Source organism: Lygodium microphyllum, chromosome 21 (assembly GCF_053477565.2).
Source record: "Lygodium microphyllum isolate KBCC chromosome 21, Lygodium_microphyllum_v1.1.10, whole genome shotgun sequence".
Classification (NCBI taxonomy): domain Eukaryota; kingdom Viridiplantae; phylum Streptophyta; class Polypodiopsida; order Schizaeales; family Lygodiaceae; genus Lygodium; species Lygodium microphyllum.
The window spans coordinates 56928448-56950604 of record NC_141155.1 but is presented as its reverse complement, the minus strand read 5'-3'; the positions used below and the strand labels follow the sequence as shown (position 1 = coordinate 56950604).

Genomic DNA, 22157 nt, shown 5'->3' with positions numbered 1-22157 from the left:
CAGATCTTACCTTGAGGGCAGAAGCTTCCAAGAAAATGCTAGAGGAAATGGATGAGCAGGTCAAGGCCATCAGACAAGACATTAGAGCCACCAAGGATAGGCAGAAAGCCTATGCAAATCTAAATAGACAAGAGCGACTCTTCAAAGAAGGAGATATGGTTTTTATTTGTGTACAACCCAAGAAGAGCTCCTTATCATTGGGAGAGTTTACAAATCTAAGTCCAAGGTATTGCAAGTCCTATAGGATCCTCAAGTGCCTAGGGCCCAATACCTACAAACTCCAACTCCCTGAGAATGTAAAGGTTCACAATGTATTTTATGTTGGCCTACTAAAGAAATATGTATCCAATCCTAGCCATGTACTCAATGATCAACAAGTTGTAATGCCAATCCAAGGAGTCCTTGAGCTCTGGCCAATAGAATCCTAAACATTTGGGAGAAGCGATTGAGGAGTAGAACTCTCAGAGAGTACCTCATCCAGTGGAAGGACTATCCAGAAGAAGATGCCACATGGATTGATGAGAGTACTCTCAACCAACAATACTCCCAATTCCTTTCGAGATGAGGACATCTCGATCCCTTAAAGGGGGGAAGGATGTAATAGCCCCCCCTTTTTTGCGTCCCATAGGATCCCTCCCCTTAAAAATAATTAGGATGTAATAACCCCCCCTTTTTCATGTCCCGTCGGAATCCCCCTTAAAAATAATTAAAATTATTTGAAATTTTTTTACTCCCCCTTGTCGACGCCGCCAAATGGTGGGAGGGAGGGGAAGTAGAATATGATGGCGAGGAAGAAGAAGTCGACGATGACGATGAGGAGGGGCACATGTGTGCCACCTCCCTCCCCCCCACTATCCCTTCCCCAACTTAATGACGACATGGCATGGCGGCAGCCATTTTAGCCCGCCACCCAGGTGGAGGGTAAGGAGAGGGGCTTTGTCATGCCCCCATAACACCCCTCCTCCTCCCTATAAACCCCCTTGCCAGCTACGGTGAGAGAGAGAGAGAGAGAGAGAGAGAGAGAGAGAGAGAGAGAGAGAGAGAGAACTTCTAGAAACTTCCAAAGGATTCCCATCATAGCGACACTTCACATGACTATCCTCCAAGTCCAATTTTCCCTATGGATATTAGGTGCTACTCACCCAAGAGTGTGTAAGGTCCATCATAGTGCTGGAAATTCTACAGTTGCTTTGCAAAAAAATTTTGCAATCCACGCTAGTAGCTACCTTGCAAGAGACACATGTGATGGGGCAAAGACCGGGTGAGCAAGGTTCCATAATAGTCTATGCGTGCATCTGTTGAAGAAGGCCCGAGCTAAATAATGGCTCCAAACTTAAAGATGATTCAAGCAAATGCTAATCCCGCATCAAATGATGGAGCTATGGGTCAAGGAATTGCAACACTTAGTAACTAGGTGCATTTAATTAATTTTACTCTAGTAGAAATCATCTTAAAAGAAACAATAAACGCAGATCAATTATGTTAAGTAGTAAAAAAATTATTCATGTTAAAATTCATGATAATAAGCCACCAATTATGTTGCATTAAAAACCATGTTGGAGATTGTGCTTACACCTTAGCAACAATTATGGATTTTATTGCACTAAAAGCATGTTATAGAATGTAACAATTTGCATAATAGACTTCGCATTGGCAGACATAGAAATTAGGGGATTTTGTATTGGTTTCTGTTCTTGGAGCATTAAATTTTATGTGCTAGCATTGGTATGCATGAGAGACAAAATGAATTGATAGATGTTTGCACTCGAGTGCGTAGAAAAATGATATGGATTTTCAGGAATTGACGTTTTACATCAAAGATATCATGGAGACTTGCATCTAGGAAAGTTGTGTCGTATGATTGCAAGGCAAGATTCTAAGTATCTTAGTTAATAAAGAAATATTTACATTCGTTTCTGCAAGAAATAAATGCATCCATGAAAACTAGTAAATTCTTGCTTCACTGCATGCGCAAAGAGTTAAGTTCTTCTTCGCTTGCATAAGTAGTGTATTCAATTTTCGCTTCACTTGCAGAGAGGAAGAAATTGAAGGAGGTAAAAGTGTTCTTCTTTTTTCTCTTTCACAAAACTGCTTTCCCACCCCATGATTGAACTGTGCATGAATTAGGATACTTGCATTCACTGAAGCATTAAAAAAATGTGTCTACAATAATGAATACTTGAGAGACATACAAGCTTCGATCAACTTGAGGTAATGACGCGGATAATTAGACTATTTAAAACTATCCAAGTAAGAAGGTCAACTCACTTAGGTTATTCCTAAGGATTCCCGATCAATAGGTAAACCTTAGAGTGATATTTGCTACCCATCTATCAAAACGATGGAAACACTATCTAAGGACCAACCCATGAGACCCCTGATTTCTCTTTCCACACTGATTAGCGAGAGTATAAATGCCCACAAACATGCGACTATTCATAGCAAACTAGAGTTTGCTGTCATGAAAAAATAAAAACCCCATGATAATGGTGATCATCCAAACTACGTAGAGTTATTCTTATCATACATGAGGTAGTTGAAAATGATTTCTACAAGGAAATCATAAGAGTGAGATGATGAGAATAGGAGGGACCCTAAATAGGGCCTAGAGTGATCTAGGATGACTTAATTTGATTTACACGAAAACTCTAAATCCTAGAGGATTGGGGTAGGGTTTCATGGGGATAATAATGGGGATGGTAATGCCTACTAAAGGCAAATTGCAATTCCTATTGCAAGGATAATCAAGGGATGAAGCATAGATTACTCCTCCAGGAGTAAGAGGATGTGTATCTAAAATACCTCTGTCACGTGAGAGATATGGATGATAACATCGGGGATTTGACACAAACACATCATGGCCAATCTCACCAAGGCAAGAAAAATCCGACGGTTGAATGCTAAGCGTTCAAAAAGGAACTTCACCTTAGCAATTGTTCTGAGCACTTGCCCTTATTATTGTTTGTGCTTGTAATTTTAAGAACACTGACTGTGAAAGGATTGTTTGACCCGAGCTCTCATAAGAAACTAGTATAATGAATCAGGTTAAATTCCCGTAGGGGCTTGCCATACCACCCCTAGCTAGCTGCCAACCCTATCGAAGGGGGTTCTAAAAAATCGTAATGGGAATATGGAGCAAACCCGCCACGAGAGGTCTCTCCGTGGACTAGTTATATTGTAGGAGGATGCTTGGATGCCACAGAGGGGCTCCAACTGTAAATTCCCTACCTCCAGGTCCTACTCAAACGGTCTACATGACTTGAGATGGATTCTCGAGGCCCCGTTACTAGTGCAAGGGTGAAAACTTGGAGAATAATATGACGCATCCTTATGGAAGCGAGAATCATCTTATGGACAGGATTTGTATCTCAATTAAAATCTTAATATATATTTTACTTTTCAAGGAATTTTTCTGAACTGTTTTTGTGTCAGTGCATAAAATTACATAAAGGAATATGTGACTAACGGATTAATTAAGGAAGCTGCTTGAATGTGTTGCCACTAATGTGCCCTTAGGTAAGTAGAAGACTAAAGCTATCAAGGGAAGGGGGTGGGCAGAACCTCCGACGGGTTCATCCTAGAGTAGGGCGGTCCTAAGAACTGGGAGGCTTCTCAACATTCAAACCATGATGAGGTATTGACCATAGTTAATGTAGGATAGAACACCAACTCATATCGTTTTAGGAGACCGGAATGGGACTTTACGCTACGGTAGAGAGGTCGAGCGATACATCCCTCTCATTTTCCATTCTCTTTGAACCAAGTGTGGTATGAGTCCGCCTCAGTTTAGATACTCTGCGCAAAGTAGTCATCTGAAGACCAATGCTAAAAGATTGTAGCATGATTTGACCATTAGAAACCCAAAAGATTCAGGTCGATCCTAACAGGGTTGGTCAATACACTTCGTTGTGGAGTAGACTCGGGATTCGCTATCCAACAAGCCCTGTGACATTCCGTGGGAATGCCAGGTAGCGTCTTTTAGATCAGACTCCCGATGGACTACTAAAATGTATCGCGACCTAGGCACGTTACATCTATCCAAGGCCACATTCCATCCTAGCCAAATCGGATCAAAGTATGAACCAAGTGTTCTTCAACAATGGAGTCATTGGCTACATCTTTGAGCTTGAAGAGGCAAAACCTGAAAGGAGGGAGAGCATGAGGGAGTGCTTGCAATATGGTTCACCCAAGGTAACTTAATCCCATGGAAGGAAACCTTACTAGTTGAGCCTTGGAGAAGTCTCCAACTCACTCTTAAGGTGAATGTCTTTGGACTATGGAACCCATTTTGGGAGTATACTCGATGCTAGTAAAAATTGAGAATTCGACATTCAGGCTACAAGTAGTGCAAGGAGTTGTCATTTGGATCCTATGGATCCATGACACACCAAGCACTCCAAACATGGGCATCACCCCAAGAACTTCAATGATACCTCTACTTCTGTAACCCCACACCCGGGCTAAGTGTGACAGCTTAGTCTAAATCCCCCAAAGAACCTCAGCTCCAAATGAGGCTAAGAAGAGCCAAAGAGGTGCCATGCACCAAGACCACAACTTTGTGTGAAAAGGCAAGCTAAACCAACCACCTTTTTCTAAGTTCAAGGCAAGCAAGAATTATTTGGTGAAGAGGCCAAGAAAAACAATCCAAGTACTTGACTTGGAGATGAGAGCAAAGCATCTTGGCAAACAACTCAAGAGACCCAAGCCCCCAAGGCCCATAGCAAAGATAAGAAGAAAGGAAGGAATTGCACAAGGAGCAACCTAATGGATTGCCTCCCTCAAGGTGTGGCACAACATGGCACCAATTGAACCACCATGCCTTGACCCCCAACAATGTGACAATTTGGGATCACGCCTACAAAGCTTGGCATACAAAGCCATAAGAGCCAAGTGAAATAAAGGTAGGACTATAAAGCCTCCACTCCTCAAATGTAATTGAATCGAGGGTGGACTAGAATAAAGAAGAATAAAAACCAGGTTTGGATGGGCACACCTTAATATGAAAAGTTATGTTAAGACTTCTAAGTTGTAGTGCAGTTTACACTGACCAGCTTGGTAGAAAAGGTTGCACTAAGATCCCACTAATTAGTCAAGTTTTAGATCATAGACACTAACCATCTTGATAGAATGAGTTGTGTTAAGACCTTGGAATGAATCAATAAGCACTACCCTTAGATTGTTGAAGATATCAACCTATTATGTGGGGGTGAGTATACGGGCTTTGTAGCTATATCATAATGTTGTTGCCAAAAACACCTATATAGGGAGTAGTATCACTCAATCCCTACTTGGGATCTGATCTTGCATGTGATTCCCTATGCTCAATGGTGAACCACCACATATGCGGCATCACGAGGGTATAGTCCTAAGATGTGCCTCGATGTTGTATCTTTATATATCATGAATCAAATGATTCCTTATTGATATATCTAGTGTGTCTTTCCAATGTGCCATTTCTGTGCCTTATGGCAGCTTATGACTCAAAGTCTCGTGAGGGTTTGTTACTGCCGGGGGGGGGGGGGGGGAAGTAGGGGGGTATTTGTTCATCTTATTATGGTGGGGGTGCACATCAAATTTACTAAACATACATTGAATGCTAACTTGAATTTGTTTCAAGGAGAATAACTATGCGATGGTTTGTATTTAGATGATTTGATCATCATAAAAGATCATTAGCATATGCTTCAAAAGACCACATGTAGATGTTGAGTTACAATGAACTTAGGCCTATCCTACTTGGCATTGAGGTGTCTCAAAAAACTTTGCAAAATCTTAACTTTTCAATAAATATACATTGAGAAGATTTTGAAGGCGTTTAGGATCAAGAACTATAAATTAGTGGTTTCATCAATGGAATAAATGCAAAACTATCATCAAAAGATGCATTGCCACACTTGTGGACGTCAATAGTATTGGAAGCTTGTGGAAAGTAAGCTCTATCTCTCTATGCAATACTAGGCTAGATCTTAATTATGTAATTGGAGTCTTGAGTAGGTTATGAAACGATCCTCCAGAGAACCATTAGAGAGCAAGGATACAAGTACTAAAATACTTCTTGGGCATAATGAACTATGGTATTACCAATAGATTATTCAAGACCTTAGTTGGACATTATGATTCAATTTGGGCAAGAGATATTGATTTTCCAATATAAGAGTATGTTGGACGCAAGAGGGAACATTCTTCACGAAAGAAAGAGAGAACATGTTCTGCGATTTCACATCGTACCATTTCAGATTGATTCATCAGGGTCCAACATTGATACAAGAAAAATTCAAGACAAATACCCGCTGAAGATCTGCTATGAAGATAGAAGATCTCCATACTTCCATTGAAAGAGGAGAAATCCATTTGATTCTTGTCTGTACAAACAAATTCCGTACAATTTCCGAGTCCCTATTTCAGATGTAGGTGAATGAGGATTACAAGCTAAGGCTCCCAAGTGTGTATCCTATCCATGGACGGCCCTACGTAAACCACTGCCCTGTAATGAGATGATGATTGTGTATCCATATAACGGGTGCCTTAGTGTTGTGCATAGCTGTGAAAACAGCCGCCAGCCTTCATCAAAGCAATACCATCAAATCTCTGGAGGATTCAGTTACCTCACACCCAACTAGATGTGCCGCCTGTACTGGCTTAGGAAGGCAGAATCCATCTAATAGTGAGGCCCTGGCTCCTTCAGCAGAGGACCAATAATCAGCGACAATTTGGAGTCTCAACCGCATCCCCACTTGGCTTCAGGCAGAAAATTGTAGATATTGTGCAGCAACTCACAAAGCATGAAGTCATGAGGGTGCAAAATGTGGATACATAGGATGCATCTGCGAGGTCCGGGGAACAAAAACAGGAGATTGAGATCTTAAAGCAGATCCCCGTATTGTAGTGTTCTCGCCAGTGCTGGGTACCTGAATACTGCTACTTGCCCCATGTCTAATAGGTCGATTTGTATTGTTGTTTGATACTGGTGAATTTTCCTTTCTCGTACTTCCAGAAACAGGCATGCTGAGAGGTCCCCCAAAAAAGATGGAAGTCCCCGTATACAGAAGATTGTCAGGTGAAGTAAATGACCTGGGTTCACTGGACAAGCCACCTTGACCTGTGGAAACATTCTCAGAAGGGGAACCTTGTCGAGTGACCTCCTCAGTTGATGGAGGAGTCTGTAGAGCCATACTGGATGATCCCTGTAGATGTTGTGATGATGGGAGGTTTGAAATTCTTATTAAGTGATCCCTATCAGGTACTGATATGAATCTGCCGGCTGCACGGTCCCAGTAAACAGTGCTTTGGTTTTCTCTTGCACTTGCACTGAATTGATACCTCGGATCTGTATCAACCACACCCGTGTCAATCCGTCTGCCATCCATACTCTCACCAGCACTTGAAGCAACACTGACTGGTGTGGTTTCTGACCATGACGGATACTCAATGGATGAGGGCAGCATTCCAGTGCCATGATAAATAGGCAGACCTTGTCTAGCATTATCAGCAGGAACAGAGGACATTTGTCCTTGTACATTTTGAGAAGAACCTCTGAATCTTGATAGCATTGCTGTGTTTCCATACCTCTCTAAAGGTAAAGGGCTAAGTGCAGCAGAGCTATTAGCAGTTGTGTGACCTGGACTGCTTAAACTGCTCCGACTGACACCTCCGAACTCCCCACTGGTTGCACGGCTGGGAGGATAGGCTGTTCTAGGTGAGCCAATATCTTGCCTGATTCCTTTTCTGCTTCCCATGAAACCATAATCTCCACTCACATTGCTTCGTACACTTGCATTGCTACTCGATGTGTAGCCAATCTCAGATGTTGCCACATCACGCGCTCCTACTGGACGCAGCACAGATGAGCTTGCTCGAGCCTTTGTAGCTGCACGAACTGCCTCATTAGGGTTCAGCTTTGCCAATTTCCAAGCACTGATTCTAACTGCACGTTTTTGTGATCTCATTTCTGCTCTACTAGCAAAATTTGCAGAATCTGGATCTACAGTAGATGGAACCCTGCCTGGACCCAAGTGTGGCACAACCTCGTCCTCCTATTACAAAGATGGAATAAAAGAAATCAGTGCCTAAATAGCTTCAGCAAGTAGGAACAAAACAAGCAGCAAAAAGCATTGCATTTACTTGATGCTCAACGAAAACCCTTGGAGGAGTGCACCAGGCTCCTCTGTACTGGAGACCAAGGGAACTTGAGCCACTGAGTCCTGTTGCTGTTGAGCTTGTTGGAGATGATGGCATGCTCTGCTGCTCTGCTTCTGGCACTCCTTGTGGTTCAGTTTGTGCCCGCATTGCTACCACATACTCATAAGTTGTAATTCCCTAAAAATTAAGACCCATTGTAGCAGCCTTAATGAATCCATTGTGCACTCTTTGACTGGGTTGCAGAAGCACATTAACTACATGATTAGCAACGAACCTTTCTAATCAGTATGATGTGGAAAAAAAACAGCTCTCCAAGAGGTATGGATGCCAATAAAGGAACCAGGGTAACCAGCACCTACAGTTGGCACACCCATATCTTTATGTCCATAATTAAAAAGAATCTTGACAGCACATTACCCATCCAACTGACTTACCACCACAACAGCAAAAGGTGCTCTTGAGAAACCATTTCCAAGCTTCGCTACAATCTGTTTTTCAATGCCCCTCTTGTCAACAAAGCATCGGACTAGTACTGCCAATCCAGTTCCCCAATCTAGTATAAGCTGCAATTATGAAGCACCAGGCAATAAAAGAACTTTCAATTAAAAAAATTGTTCAAACTGGTTAGAAACAAAACCCAAGCATTGAAACTATTGGTTGAAAACAGCCACCAATCATGGAAGTTGTCTCTTCTAACTCAAGTTGTAACAACATATTTATACTATGAACGTGACAGAAGAAACATATAGAGCATGGACAGCAAGACCATGCTATGCAGCTAACCAGTCTGTTGCACAGCTAGCCAGTTATTAGAGCAATGTAGCAAGTCCATGACACATGCAATTTTTCAAACCCATTGAAATCAGTCAAATTGACTTTACTGGCATGTGAAAGCTAAGGTGACCTCAAACTTCCCATTCGACGATCTTCAACTTTCCATATAGTTCTAGATAGACATTTTGCACTGCACCAGCATGGCAGATACACCACTATCAATGATGAAGCTTCATCACTGATGATGTCATTGAGTTTGTGCCAAGCAGAGATGACCTTGATACCTATGCACCAGGTTTGGAGTGTCATGTTGCGGCGTTAGGTGAAAGGTGTGAGCTATCATAGTTGCACAAAACAAACAGGTGAAAGACAGTACGGGAAAAGACGGGGGGGAGGGGAAGAGGGAAGTGCGGAGGGGCAGGGAACCAGATCCTCAAGCAGGAGGACACATCGCGGGTTTGGCCGGGGGGGGGGGGGGGGGGGGGGGGGGGGGGGGGGGGGGTGAGGTTCCAAGAGGGGGCAGCAGTGGCGTGTTGCAGCAGCAGTGGCGTGTTGCAGCAAGGGAGATGAGGCGTGCAGGGGGAGAAAGGGACAGAAGACGTGGTGTCAGGCAGGGACTAACAGGGGAGGAGGAGTCGTACTGGGGGGAGACGAGGGGGTCACGCTAGGGAAAGACGAGGGGGGATAGGTGACACAGAAGACGGGGAGCTGGCAACACACACCACGGGTCAGCGGGGAGCTAGCGGCGCACTGGAGATGTTGAGGGCAATGGAACAACGATGCATTGGTAGGAGCTCGTTCGTCCAAAACAAGCTTATAGAATCATGTAAATATGGGATGAGATAGAAAAAGATGATAGGATAGAAGAAGAAAAAGACTTATTATATGGAGCCATAGAGAAGATCGAGGAAAAGATGAAACAAGAAAAGAGAAGGAAAGAGATAGAAGAGCAAGTAGAGTTAGCTAGAAAGAAGCTAGAAGAGAAAGAAAAGCTCGAGCAAGATATGAGGAATCGAGTAGAAGAAAACAAGAAGAAGAAAGTTAGGAAAATGATTGAGCAAGTAGAAAGAGACAAAGCAGCCACACTAGAAAAACAAGTATGGAGAGCTAGGAAGCCAAAGGAAGAAGATGGGCTAGAACAAGGAGAGCAAGAAAAGATAAACCTAGCTAAAGTAGGCCGAAAAGAAGAAGGAAAGATAGAGAATGAGGAGAAGGAGAATGAGACGAAAAAGAAAGACGAAAAAGAAGGCGCCTAAGGCCAAAAAACGGAGGCAAGCCACTAGAGTCAAGATGAGAGATGAAAATGAAGATGCCTCCAAAAACCCCCAAGCTAAACTCGCAGCTAAAGACAAAGCAAACTAAGGTTTTGCTCAAAGGCCACATCCCATCCCAATCAACTCAAATCAAAGTAGGAACCAAGTGCGCTTCAGCAATGGAGTCATTGGCTACACCTTTGAGCCCGAACAGGCAAACCCTTATGAGCTTGGACAAAATGAGTCTGAGAACAAAGCCTCAAAGAAGGGAGAGATTGAGGGAGTGCTCGCGCAATATGGTTTAATCAAGGTAACTTAGTGTCATGGAAGGGAACCTTGCTAATTGAGTCTTGGAAAACTCTCCTAGTCACTCTTAAGGTGAATGTCTTTGGACTATGGAACTCGTTGGGACCATACTCAATGCTAGTAAAGATTGCAATCTCAACATTCAGGCCGCAAGCAGTGCAAGGAGTTGTCATCTAGATCCTATAGATCCATGACACATCAAGCACCCCACATATGGGTGTCACCCCAAGAACTTCAAAGATATCTCTACTTCCGCAAACCAAAATCCGGTCTAAGTGTGATGACTTATTCCACTCCCCTTCAAGAACTTCAACTCCAAATGAGGCTAAGAAGAGCCAAAGAGGTGCCATGCACCAAGACCGCACCTTTTGTAGTACAAGAAGCATAGTGACAGGAAACGGCCGGAACGGCCCCCCGGCACGCGGAATCGCCGTCCCCGGAATGTATCCGTCATGGACCGCGTTTCCAAATGATGGAGCGTTCCCTGTCCCGTTTCAGACAGGAACGCAGCAGGGAACGTTCCCTGTCTGAAATGGGACAGGGAACGCCACGTGGCAAAACTTACCTCCGCCCGGTCGCGTCCTGCTCCCGCCTGCATATTGCTTCCGCCTGCATCTTGCCCCCAGCCACCTTCATTCTCTTCCTTCTTCTTCTTTCTTCTCTTCCTTCTCTTCCCTCTCTTCCTTCTTCTTCTTTCTCCTCCCACCTCCAACCTCTTCCTTCTCTTCCTTCTTCTTCTTTCTCTTCTTTCTCTTTCTTCTCTTCCTTCTCTAGGTTTGGCGTTCCCGTTCCTACTTACTTCATGAATTTTGATTTTTGAAATGTCGTTCCCGTTCCCACGTCCCCGTTCCCTAGGTTTGGCGTTCCCGTCCCCGTCCCCGTCCCCGTTCCCCGTTCCATGTTTCTATGACGAGAAGACACTTTGAACCAACCGGTTTGTCTACATTCACGGCAAGCAAGAAAGATCCGGCAAGGAGGCCAAGGGAAACAGCCCAAGTTCTTGACTTGGCGATGGGGGCAAAGCGTCTTGGCAAACAAACCAAGAGACCCAAGTCCCCAAGGCCCAAGGCTATGGCACGAAGAAAGGGAGGAATGGCGCAAGGAGCAATGCAATGGACTATCTCCCTTAAGGCGTGGCACAACATCGCTACAACTACACCACCACGCCTTGCCCCAACAATACAACAACTTGGGATCATGCCTACAAAGCTTGGCATACAACACCATAAGCACCAAGCCACATCAAGTTAGGACTATGAAGCCCCCACTCCTCAAATGTAATTGAGTCGAGGGTGGACTGAAATGCAAAAGAATAAAAAGAACTAAGTCTAGATTGGTAGACCATGGCCAACTTGATAGAATAAGCTGTGTTAAGACCCCCAGGTAGTAGTGCGATAGACACTGACCAACTTGATAGAAAAGCATGTGTTAAGACCCCGCTAATGAGTCAAGTCCTAGACCGGCAAACACTGACCAACTTGATAGCATAAGCTGTGTTAAGACCTCGAAATGAGTTAAGAAACCACCCTTAGATTGCTGAGGACAGTAATCTATTAAGCAGGAGTGAGTGTAAGGTTATGGGCTTTGTAGCTAAACCGTGGCATTGGAGCCAAAAACACCTATATAGGGAGTAGTAGTGACTCTGAACTCTACTTAGTTTCCACTTTACGTGTGATTCCCTGTACTCAGTGGTGAACCCTCACATATGCGGTGTCACGAGGGTGTAGTCCTGAGATGTGCCTCAATGTTGTATCTTTCGATAACATGAATACAAGGATTCCTTATTGATATATCTTGTGTGCCATTCCGTTGTGCCTTTTTGTGCCTGATGATAGGTTATGACTTGAAGTCCCGTGAAGGTTCGTAACCAGGAGGATATACACGTAGAAGTAAAACATAAGAGTTCAAGATATACATGTACGGGATCTTTGACTTCTAGATCTTCTCAAGCTTACATATTGATATGGGTCTAGGTCTCCATGGTAACTAACTATTGGTGTCTATAGGGCGAAGGGAGTAATGAATAAGTGTTTTTGAACTGCATAAATCATAATTAGTATACAAACCTAACATTGGGTCTAGCTATGAACAAGAGTTCCAAGCAGTTGCCCTGATTAGGTGTGCCTTCCAAGGATCTAAGGACAATGATGCTGAAATTCTTGTAGATAATGGAGGATGATACCGTACCCTAAGGGTCTTAATCAATGGAGAAATTGAATAAGAAGGTAAGGGCTTTCATGGGGATTGTTTTTGCAAAGCCGGCTGAGACATCAAATATTAGAGCTTGGGTACACTTGAAAACCGTAATACTTACAATACTTCATGTATCAAAAAATTTGGCTTTGATACTATGTCAAAAACAACAAGGCTAACAGAGTGCACAAAAATGTACAAGCAACATGATTGATAAATGCATGGTATGGAATGAAACGATCATGAAATAAATGAAAAAGCAAGGTACAATGAATGGTTACTTAAGGAGTGGAAGGGAAAAATCCAATAAGTCAAAGTGAAAGTGAAGGCTCGAAACAAAGGCAACAGAAGCCAATATAACATCCATGACTGAGGGTAATGGGTCTAGAATGCCATATTAAAAACCAAAAATTGACTTCCAATCAATGAAACCTCAAAAAATTAAATATGAATGTACAAAAAATAAAGACACAATAAGCTACAAACTGATAGCATCATCGTCATTGAAAAGAGCTGAGACCAAGACAAATCTTGCATTTGACAAGGATTACTTTTCATCAATGATGCTAACTTGCTCCTTATCAAGAGTCCCTGTAAGCCTCTAGTACCCAGCCAAATCTAAGCCTCCAGTAACCAACCAAACCTAAGCAGGTATTCCTCCATCCAGCAAGCCCTATTTCAACTAATGCAGGGGGTCTTGCACACATAAAAGACCTGCTTGTTTTCTTTAGCTACTAAAATTGCTTTATATCTAATATGCATGGTTTTTGAGCAAACATAGAGATCAGTCACAACTGCCACCAATCTCTCTCACATTGCACTTTACCAGCAAATACAAATAACAAAACTTCTTCAGAGGCATAGTTAAACAGTAATTCAAAACTTTTGACCAAGCACAAGACCGAAGATGTCTCTTACCATCACGAGACAAGTAGCCATAAGTGCAACAAATGTGACATAGTTTTTCCTCCCAACACAGTTGTTCAACCACTGCATCATTCAGAAAAGTCAATTTTGAGAAGGCTTTATGCATAATTTGAACAAAGGTGGGTATTACAGAGCTTGGTATTTGCAATTTCATACCCGACAATGATGATCAAATCCATCAACACATTTGTCACAGCTTCGACAATGTTTGCTGAATTTGCGCACCTGCATAGCACAGAAGCTGCTTAATTAAGATTTGCTTTATAAAGTGCTGTATTTAGTTTGCAAATTAATGAAGCCACACAAGTCATCCCTTAGCAGCAACCCAAAGTAATGTCTTACCTCTGCATTGCATAATGTGCAGAACAAAACATCTTCATCAGTGGCGGCTTGGTGCTGAGCAACATCTTTCCTACAGTTATCATCCTTCACAAGCCACCCCAACATGCATACGAGGATTGGAGAGCAGATCCATAAAACTCCCCTTTTCCTGAATTCGTTGGGGTTGGGCACTTTACTCGCCTGATCATCAAAATGTGTCACTGCAGGATTCCCTCCTGAATTTGCAAATCTGGGAAACTGTCCAGCCATGCCCTGAGCTGAGGTAAGAGCTGAAGACGACTCAGATAGGGGTCCCTTCCCCTCCTTTGGCACAAACTTCCAGCTCGTCTGAAAGATTCCAGGATCTGCTGGATCAATAGCTGTGCACCTGACATAGAGAAGAAAAACTGCAAATGCCTGCACAGTAAGGTAGCTTTCTTAGCATTCAAGATAAGATCTACGTTAATTACAATTCTTTACAGAATGGGAAGATAAGACTTACTACTGCAGAATAGATTGCAACAGCAGAATGTTCCAAATCTGTGTTTCCAAGAAAAGGAGCAAGGAAAACATAGAAGGCCGTTGCTAGGAGGAAAAAGACTGTGATTGCCACAACCTACAAAACAATAGTGCAATAATGGGTCAGCTTTAAGCCTGTGAAAAGAAATGATGCTATCATAACCTAGGTTTACCTCTTATGTTGGAACTTTAACAGAAAACTCTTATATCAAGCTTTATAAAGAATCGTATTTCAATTAGCTGAAGACAATTTGCTTCAGTTTAATTTCTGCAAACAAGATATCACACATTGTTCCAGGGGCAGCAGACCATACAGTCAATGATGACTACACCAGATCAGAGATGTTTCTGCTGCCATATACTGGAGATCCTGAGTCAGAGCATCCCTACTACTGGTAGGTATACAAGACAGTACAACAGACAGCCCTGGTGGAGTTTTACCAGGGGGCAGCACTGGTTCAGGGACATACAGACACAGGGACTGTGGGACCGAGAGGGGTCTCCCTACAAAGGGCACAGGTGATCAGAGTTGCATGACGGCCCTACTCACACCAAAGAGAGGTCACCCAGATTCAACAGCAGTATGAGATGTACTTGGCCTGTCATGCTAGCTCTTATACCCAAGAGATACTCAGGAGCCTGTTCCAAGAGCGCCCCCCCCCACCAAATCACATCTTATGTCACCCCATCACTGGATCAAGTTAGGCCTGCATGGCATTGTTGTACCTCTCACACATATAGTCTCACATCCCCAAATGGATATACTTGTATACACTAATGGCTCACCTAGAGAATGAGGCACACACTCATTGCACATTAGATAGGATTTTTCACTTTGCACTTCCCTGATACCATAAGGATATTCTCATGTACATGGATGTCTCATAGGCCTATTTGGTCTTTAGTAGATGTTAACCTCTCTTCCTTTTTTTAAATGAAGAAGCTTAAATTAAATAAGTATTTACATCAGGCCTTCTGGCCAGCCATAAAAATCCTAACAATTCTCAAGTCAAACCAAAAGGTTACAAAAAACCTAGCACACAAACATCATGCTCAGGGCACAATAGGAATAGAGCAAACAATATCCAGCCAAGGAGCAGCCACATCAAAGGAGAACCAGATCCACTAAAACCATAGAAGAGATCTGCCATAACAATAATCCTTGAACACAGGCCACATGACCATGAATACTCAAGGCCGAATTAACAATGAAGGCAATACGGGCGTGAGTCGTGACAAATGTGCCAGAGAGCTGTCCAAATGTGTGGACCTCGGAGAATCTCTCTCTCTCTCTCTCTCTCTCTCTCTCTCTCTCTCTCTCCAAAAGTGTCACGTACACGGGACAAAGTACGGCAGGCAGCCCAGGCAAAGTTTTATCAAGGGGCAGCACTAGCTCAAGAACATACACACACAAGGACCATGAGGCAAAGAGGGCTATCCCTATAGAGGGCATTGGAGATCACAATCACACCGAGACTTGACACCTTTAGCTGGAGATGTCCCTACTCACGCCAAAGAGATATCATTTAAATTCGACACACGAGATGTACTTGGCCCATTGCATAGGCTCTTGTACCCAAGAGATACTCAAGAGCTTCCCCCTGGCCCCCATCCCCCCACCCCCCAAAAACACAAACACACATCTTGCACCCCCCATCCTGAGTAGATGGAGTTAGATCTGCATGGCATTGTTGTACCTCACATACATGTAGTCTCACATGCCCAAAGGGACAAAGCTGTATACACTAATGGCTCGCCCAGATAAGGCACGCATTCATTGCACATTAGATGGGATTTTCCACGTTACACTTTCTTGATACAATGAGGATGTTCTCTTGTACATGGATGTGTCTCATAGACTAATCTAGTCTTTAGTAGACATTAATCTCTCTCTCTCTCTCTCTCTCTCTCTCTCTCTCTCTCTCTCTCTCCCCCATGCCAGATAGGCCCATGCAAGACAGCTCAAGATGACCACGCTCCATGAGCAGTTCCACACTGCACTTGAAGTGCATCTAGATTGTATCGAGTCTATATACCATTTTGTACCTACTCACCTAGTTCACCATAACACTAGATAGTAGCTTTACTTGGACTTGGAAAACTTCCCAGACACTTTGTATGTAACCTTTTGGTCTCATAGGCCAACTTGGCCTTTTGTAGACGTTAATATAACTCTCTCTCTCTCTCTCTCTCTCAACAGTTGGCATCGGTGCTGGACATGTGGATTACATCTCTCCACTGCTAAGTTGGTGCCACCCACACAAAGTCCACTCAACCGATAAAGGAAGAGGAGCTATTGTTTTGGAGGGAAAAGCTATTGATTTGGAAGTGAAGTAGTTGTTTTGAAGGAGGTGTTGCTATTGCTTTCAGTCTGCACGCAATCCCATACACTGACTTGCACGCAACCCTACACACATGGCCTCTCTTAAGTCTTGCTCGCGATGTTCTCAACCCTATCCACCATTTTCTCAGCCTTGCTCGCCATTTCTCAACCCTATCTATCATTTTTTACAAATCTGAAGAAAAACATATAGAAACCTACTTTTCTAAATTAGGGGGTTTTCAAAAATCTTAGCAATGTCTCATCCATCTTGCTTGTTTCATCCCCAATTTCACTTAAATTTTCAATTTCTCACACTCCATGCCAAGTTTGGGATTTTTGATCGAATTTCCCAATTTCTAAAAGTTCTTGAAATTTCTTCTAGAAAATTTGGGGCTTTTTCTTTATTCAAGCTCCCTGTGTGAATCTCCACCAAAATTGCCAAGATTGCACAACCTCTTTGACATTGGTGCAAGAAATTTGGGGTTTTTTTATTCTCACATCCAACACACATCCTGAGGTGCCCTAAAGTTGCTACTTACTGTGGACACACATCCGGAGGTGATACTCCATCTGATTTTCAAGCTATAGTATAAATCTCTAAAATTTCTTAGAATTTCTTTACCAAGATCTTGGGGCTTTTGCATGGCACACATCCCCAAGCATTGGACGGGTGCTACAACAGCATTATATTGCTGTTTATGTGACATTGGGCAAAGAAATTTCTGTAAATCTAAAATTGCAATGAAAAATCGAGAACTTTCAGCATTAAGTTGTTGCATTTAATGTTAGGCACACATATTGAGGCATATGCAATTGTATGGCACTGAATTACTGTAAATTGCAATTTGGGTTGTTTATGCAATTTGGGAGCGTTTTTCAAGAAGAGAGAATTTTGACAATTTTGCACTTGCTTTAGTATCCTGTGTCGGGATTTTGGTACTCAATTGAGTACACTTCGCACTTCAACATGGAACTGTTTGGCTACTCAGTTTGTGTATAAATTGCAACAATGTTGTTTCACAAAACCCATCAAAGCAACATTTGGGAGTCCTCACACAAGAGGACAAGTTAGATGGCACCAATTATCCTCTATGGAGCTTTATGGAGTGCAATCTTTATTAGCAGATATGTTAGTCATGTGTGAGTCTCTGCATGCCAAATTAGGTTGGGCATGTGTTAGATATTTCAAGCTTTTTTCATTGTGCTTTATTTGTGGCATTTTAGGCATTTATGCCAGCCGGCCAATATTTAATGATGGCTGACCAGCTATTGTTTATGGCATATTTATTGCATGTACATTATGCTCCTCCTTAGTCATGGCATTCATAACCTGTAGGTCCTCTTGGAGAGAGGAGCCAATGCCAATGCCCGCGCAGCTAGTGACTTACTATTGTATGCGACTGTCTCATGTCTTGGTATATGGATTCCGTCTCCCAAGCATTCTTCTTAGTTCTCTTCTTTCACAACGTTCTTCTATTCTCTCTGTCTTGTGTTCAGCATACATGTACGCTTCCATTTCTACATCCACTTCTGACGTGGTATCAAACTACAGGATCTACGCTCCTACTAATGTTTTTCTGCTGATTTCAAGTTTGTCACACCTCTTCTAATAAGGCGACCTGCTGCTGCCTCCTATTCAACCTGTTTGCTGCTCACTCTTGCTTGCATTTTGTGCCAAGAAGCCTGCATTTTCAGCATGCGAAAATTCCTCTAATCATCGTCAATTTGCTGCATTTATTACTCCATTGACTTGTGGTTTTTCTTTTCTAACCTTAATTGTGGCCAAGCCACATAGTAACAGGGGATGGCCATTTTCTAGCTTCCCATGCCAGTCCCATCACATCCCCATACTATCCCAATCTCATCCTCGTGTTAGAGCCCCTCTCATGGAAATAGGAGATGGCAATTCCTGCCTCCCTCCCGGTTCCCATTCTTGTCCCCAAAACCCATTCCATGTTACTATGTTGGGCAACTGTTTCTACAAGCCATTTTTGCTATTTCTCACAGCCTTTGGTTAAGTTTTCATCCTTTTATAGCAATCGTCCTTTTTTTTTACTCATAATTTTTTTACACTGAATGTGAACTCTCCTTTTGTGCAATCTTTGATGTTGGATTGGTTGTATTCTCTATTTGTAAACCTTCTATCCTCTATCTTCTCTTCATATCCTCTTCAGATGGCTCCTCTATGCACTTCTACTAGTGATAAGTTACATGGCTTGACTATCTAATTTGGAGTGCTGTTATGAAAGTCCGGTTTGTGCAGAAGCAATTATGGTACATTGTTTGTGGAGCTATTCCGCATTCTCAACGTCCTTTTCCCTTTCAAACGATTTTGATGAGGACAATCATGAGGAAGTTGTGCTTACATGGGATACGAATGATACAGGTGCCTACTCTGCTCTTCTTCAATGTATTGAGAAAGTTGTGCTTACATGGGATACGGATGATACGGGTGCCTACTTTGCTCTTCTTCAATGTATTTCTAAAGAAGTTCTACCAACAGTTACCTCCTGCAGGACATCTCCAAAAGTATGGTCGAAGCTTTAAATGTTGTACGAGGCACCTTTCACCATGGGTGCAATTACACTTTATGCACAGCTCCAACAAATGAAGTTTGAGCTTAAGGACAATATTCAATCATTTTTGCTCCGTGTCACACTTCGACATATGCAATCTGCTCTTCCAATGGCACATCTTATTGGGACTATCACGAGGACATGAAATTTTGAGCTACTTTGATCTTACTAATAACATTTAATTAAGTTATTAATCGAATGTGCAAGGCTTTTTAGCACATGTGATGCACATGGGAGTTATTTCATGGTAACAAGCAAAAGACCCCAAGGATGCAATGGGTGTCAAAGGCAAAAGTTGTGATAAGTTATGTCAGTTGGGCTTTGGGGGTCAGCTGATGTCATTTTGACCCTAGCACAGTTCTTTGGCCAATAAGTGTCAGTGTGGTGACACTAGTAGGGACTAGCATTAATTAATTAATTTATGCCAATCTAAGGGTCAACGAAGGTTAGAGACCACTCCAAGTTGCAAATAGCCTAGGCAATTTAATTATGGATGGGCACATTTAATTTTGGGCAAGGTCAGAAGGGTTGAAATTAATTTTCAAGATTATTGAATTCTGAAATTTAATTAAATGGCTAGGTAATGCTGAAAATGGGTTTAGAAGGCTGCCACTTGGCAAAAATGCCCATGCAAACCGAGAAAACGTTTTGGGTACTGGGTCTTAGCCATTCAATTAGTTTACAACCTTGGAGAGAGAGAGAGGGAGCTACTGATCCACTTTCTAATTGCAGAACAACAATTTGCTGCAGAAGACGGCCATCTAGGGGCCTCAACAAGTAGGGGACAGCAAGGAGACACCTTCCAAGGGCTGGTAACAGCATTACTGATCAAATGATAGCATTTTGGAGGTGCTCGGCCACGTAAGTACAATCTATAGTTTTGATCTCTCTCTCTCTCTCTCTCTCTCTCTCTCTCTCTCTCTCTCTCTCTCTCTCTCTCATATATTGAGGGTTTCAAGCAAAGAAATAGAGGATGCATTGATGCATTGTGAATTTTTGTAAGCCATTTAACAAAACACCATGAGCCAAGCTACTACACCAACTCCAAGATACATGACCACCATTGGAGAGAGAACACAAGATCCTTACACTTTGTAAGTCAACAACCAACAAGGCATGTCACCATAGTATTCAACACAGGCTGTCCCTCTCACGCACTCTTTGGACTACATTGACAAGTTTGCTAATTTCAAACATAGAATTTGGGATCCACCAAAAAAACTAGCAAAAGTCTTGATCCCAATCTAGTTGTATGTTGATGACACTTACATATTGGGACTAAAAAATCATCATGAAAGCCCCACATACTTTTTGTACAAATATAGGCCTCATTGTGAATCTACGAGAAACCAAGGTGGTGATCATTTATACCTCCGCTAGTAGACCCTACCTCAACAAAATCTTCAACTACTAGGGAGCTCTTAGGACACTACTTCAAGATCTTGTCAATTTTATTTGGGAAGATCTAGTTTGAGCAAGTTGGTCTTCTTTATCTCCTTGGAATTTCAGCCATTTTGGTTCTTATTTGGTACTTTTGACCTTGGCCAATGAGAGCAGCCAAACATAGGTGCAAAAGCATAGTAGATCCATGAATAATTGTAATGATTCTTCAATTATGATAAAGAAACACCACAAGGGGCACCTAGCTATGGGACCAACAAAGCACACTCTAGCTCCGCTATTTGATTTGTTCTTTTTATGCCGAATTATATATTTGAAAATAAATACTTGTAAAGTTGAAGTTCATTGCCCTTTGATTCACCAAATGTTGGTTCATGGTTTTATTGCCTACACATCACTAAATGCCAGTTCACATTTGGCCTTGGCCCATGAGAGCAACCAAATATATGTGCAAAACCACAATGGATCCATAAACAATTGTATTGATTCTTCAATAAAGATAAACAAATACCACAAGGAGCACTTGGCTTTGGGGCCAACCTTCCTTCGAGTCCAAGTACATGAGCACTCTAGCTCCACTATTTGATTTGTTTTTTCTATTGCTGAATTTCTATTTTTGAAAGCAAGTGCTTGCAAAGTTAAAGTTCATTGCCCTTTGATTCACCAAATGCCGATTCATGGTTTTATTGCTTAAACATCACCAACTTCAGCAAAAGGGTGAACCTATGTTGCTCAAGGTGCAAGGACATAAGTCTTAAATTCAGCCTAATATAAAAAGCATTCAAAGAGAATGGGTCGCTTGAAAGGTAGCAAGGATTCTTTGAAGCAATGAGATCTCTTGGACAAGATTCTTTTTATTGTGCCCTCAATGTACAGGATGTATTGAAGTTTGATCCTCCGATACACAAGGATCAAATGGATCTTGATGGTGTACATTTCATAAGCGTAGGCTCTTTACTAGAGCTTTGTATTGGGCGCGTTTATGGGCAATTAGGCAACCCATTTAGGGCTAGCTCATTTGTCTCGGGTCTCACCCTAGAGTCTATATGCACTCCCCTCCTCCATTCTTGTTACATTGGATCACATTCATCTAGAGAGAGTTTGGAGGTACTGCTGGTCACCACACATGCCATTCACCTATGTGGTTTGTATGGTACATCTTTTGTGTTGTGTTATGGACTCCATTGCAAATTCATTCATTGTTTGAGTTCTTGTGTTCTCTCTTTGACCATTGATTCTTCTCAATATTCAGCACTTGTGATCCCTCTGCTTCTATTGCTCATTCTCACATGGCATCAAACAACCAATGTTGCTGGTTTTGATGTTTTGTGCACTGTTATTCACTCTTTTCAGGTTTGCAACAATTGCATTTTGCTACTCTCAAGCTTGTTTGCCACTCGGCAACCTATTCACAAGTTGGGCAAC

General features: G+C 42.4%; 1 protein-coding gene across 1 annotated transcript in view; it reads right to left on the bottom strand.

Annotated features, from left to right (window-relative positions):
- Window positions 1-6182: 6182 nt before the first annotated feature.
- The window catches only part of LOC148018032 (protein S-acyltransferase 21-like), a 30005-nt gene continuing 14030 nt past the window's right edge, over window positions 6183-22157 (bottom strand). The window contains exons 2-9 of the mRNA XM_087661770.1: window positions 14416-14529; window positions 13935-14330; window positions 13749-13817; window positions 13584-13655; window positions 8574-8702; window positions 8414-8494; window positions 8122-8316; window positions 6183-8033 (exon numbers count right to left, since the gene is read on the bottom strand). Of these exons, the coding sequence (XP_087517896.1) occupies window positions 6789-8033; window positions 8122-8316; window positions 8414-8494; window positions 8574-8702; window positions 13584-13655; window positions 13749-13817; window positions 13935-14330; window positions 14416-14529 (2301 nt within the window). The 3' untranslated portion in view covers window positions 6183-6788. The remainder of the gene's footprint in view (window positions 8034-8121; window positions 8317-8413; window positions 8495-8573; window positions 8703-13583; window positions 13656-13748; window positions 13818-13934; window positions 14331-14415; window positions 14530-22157) is intronic.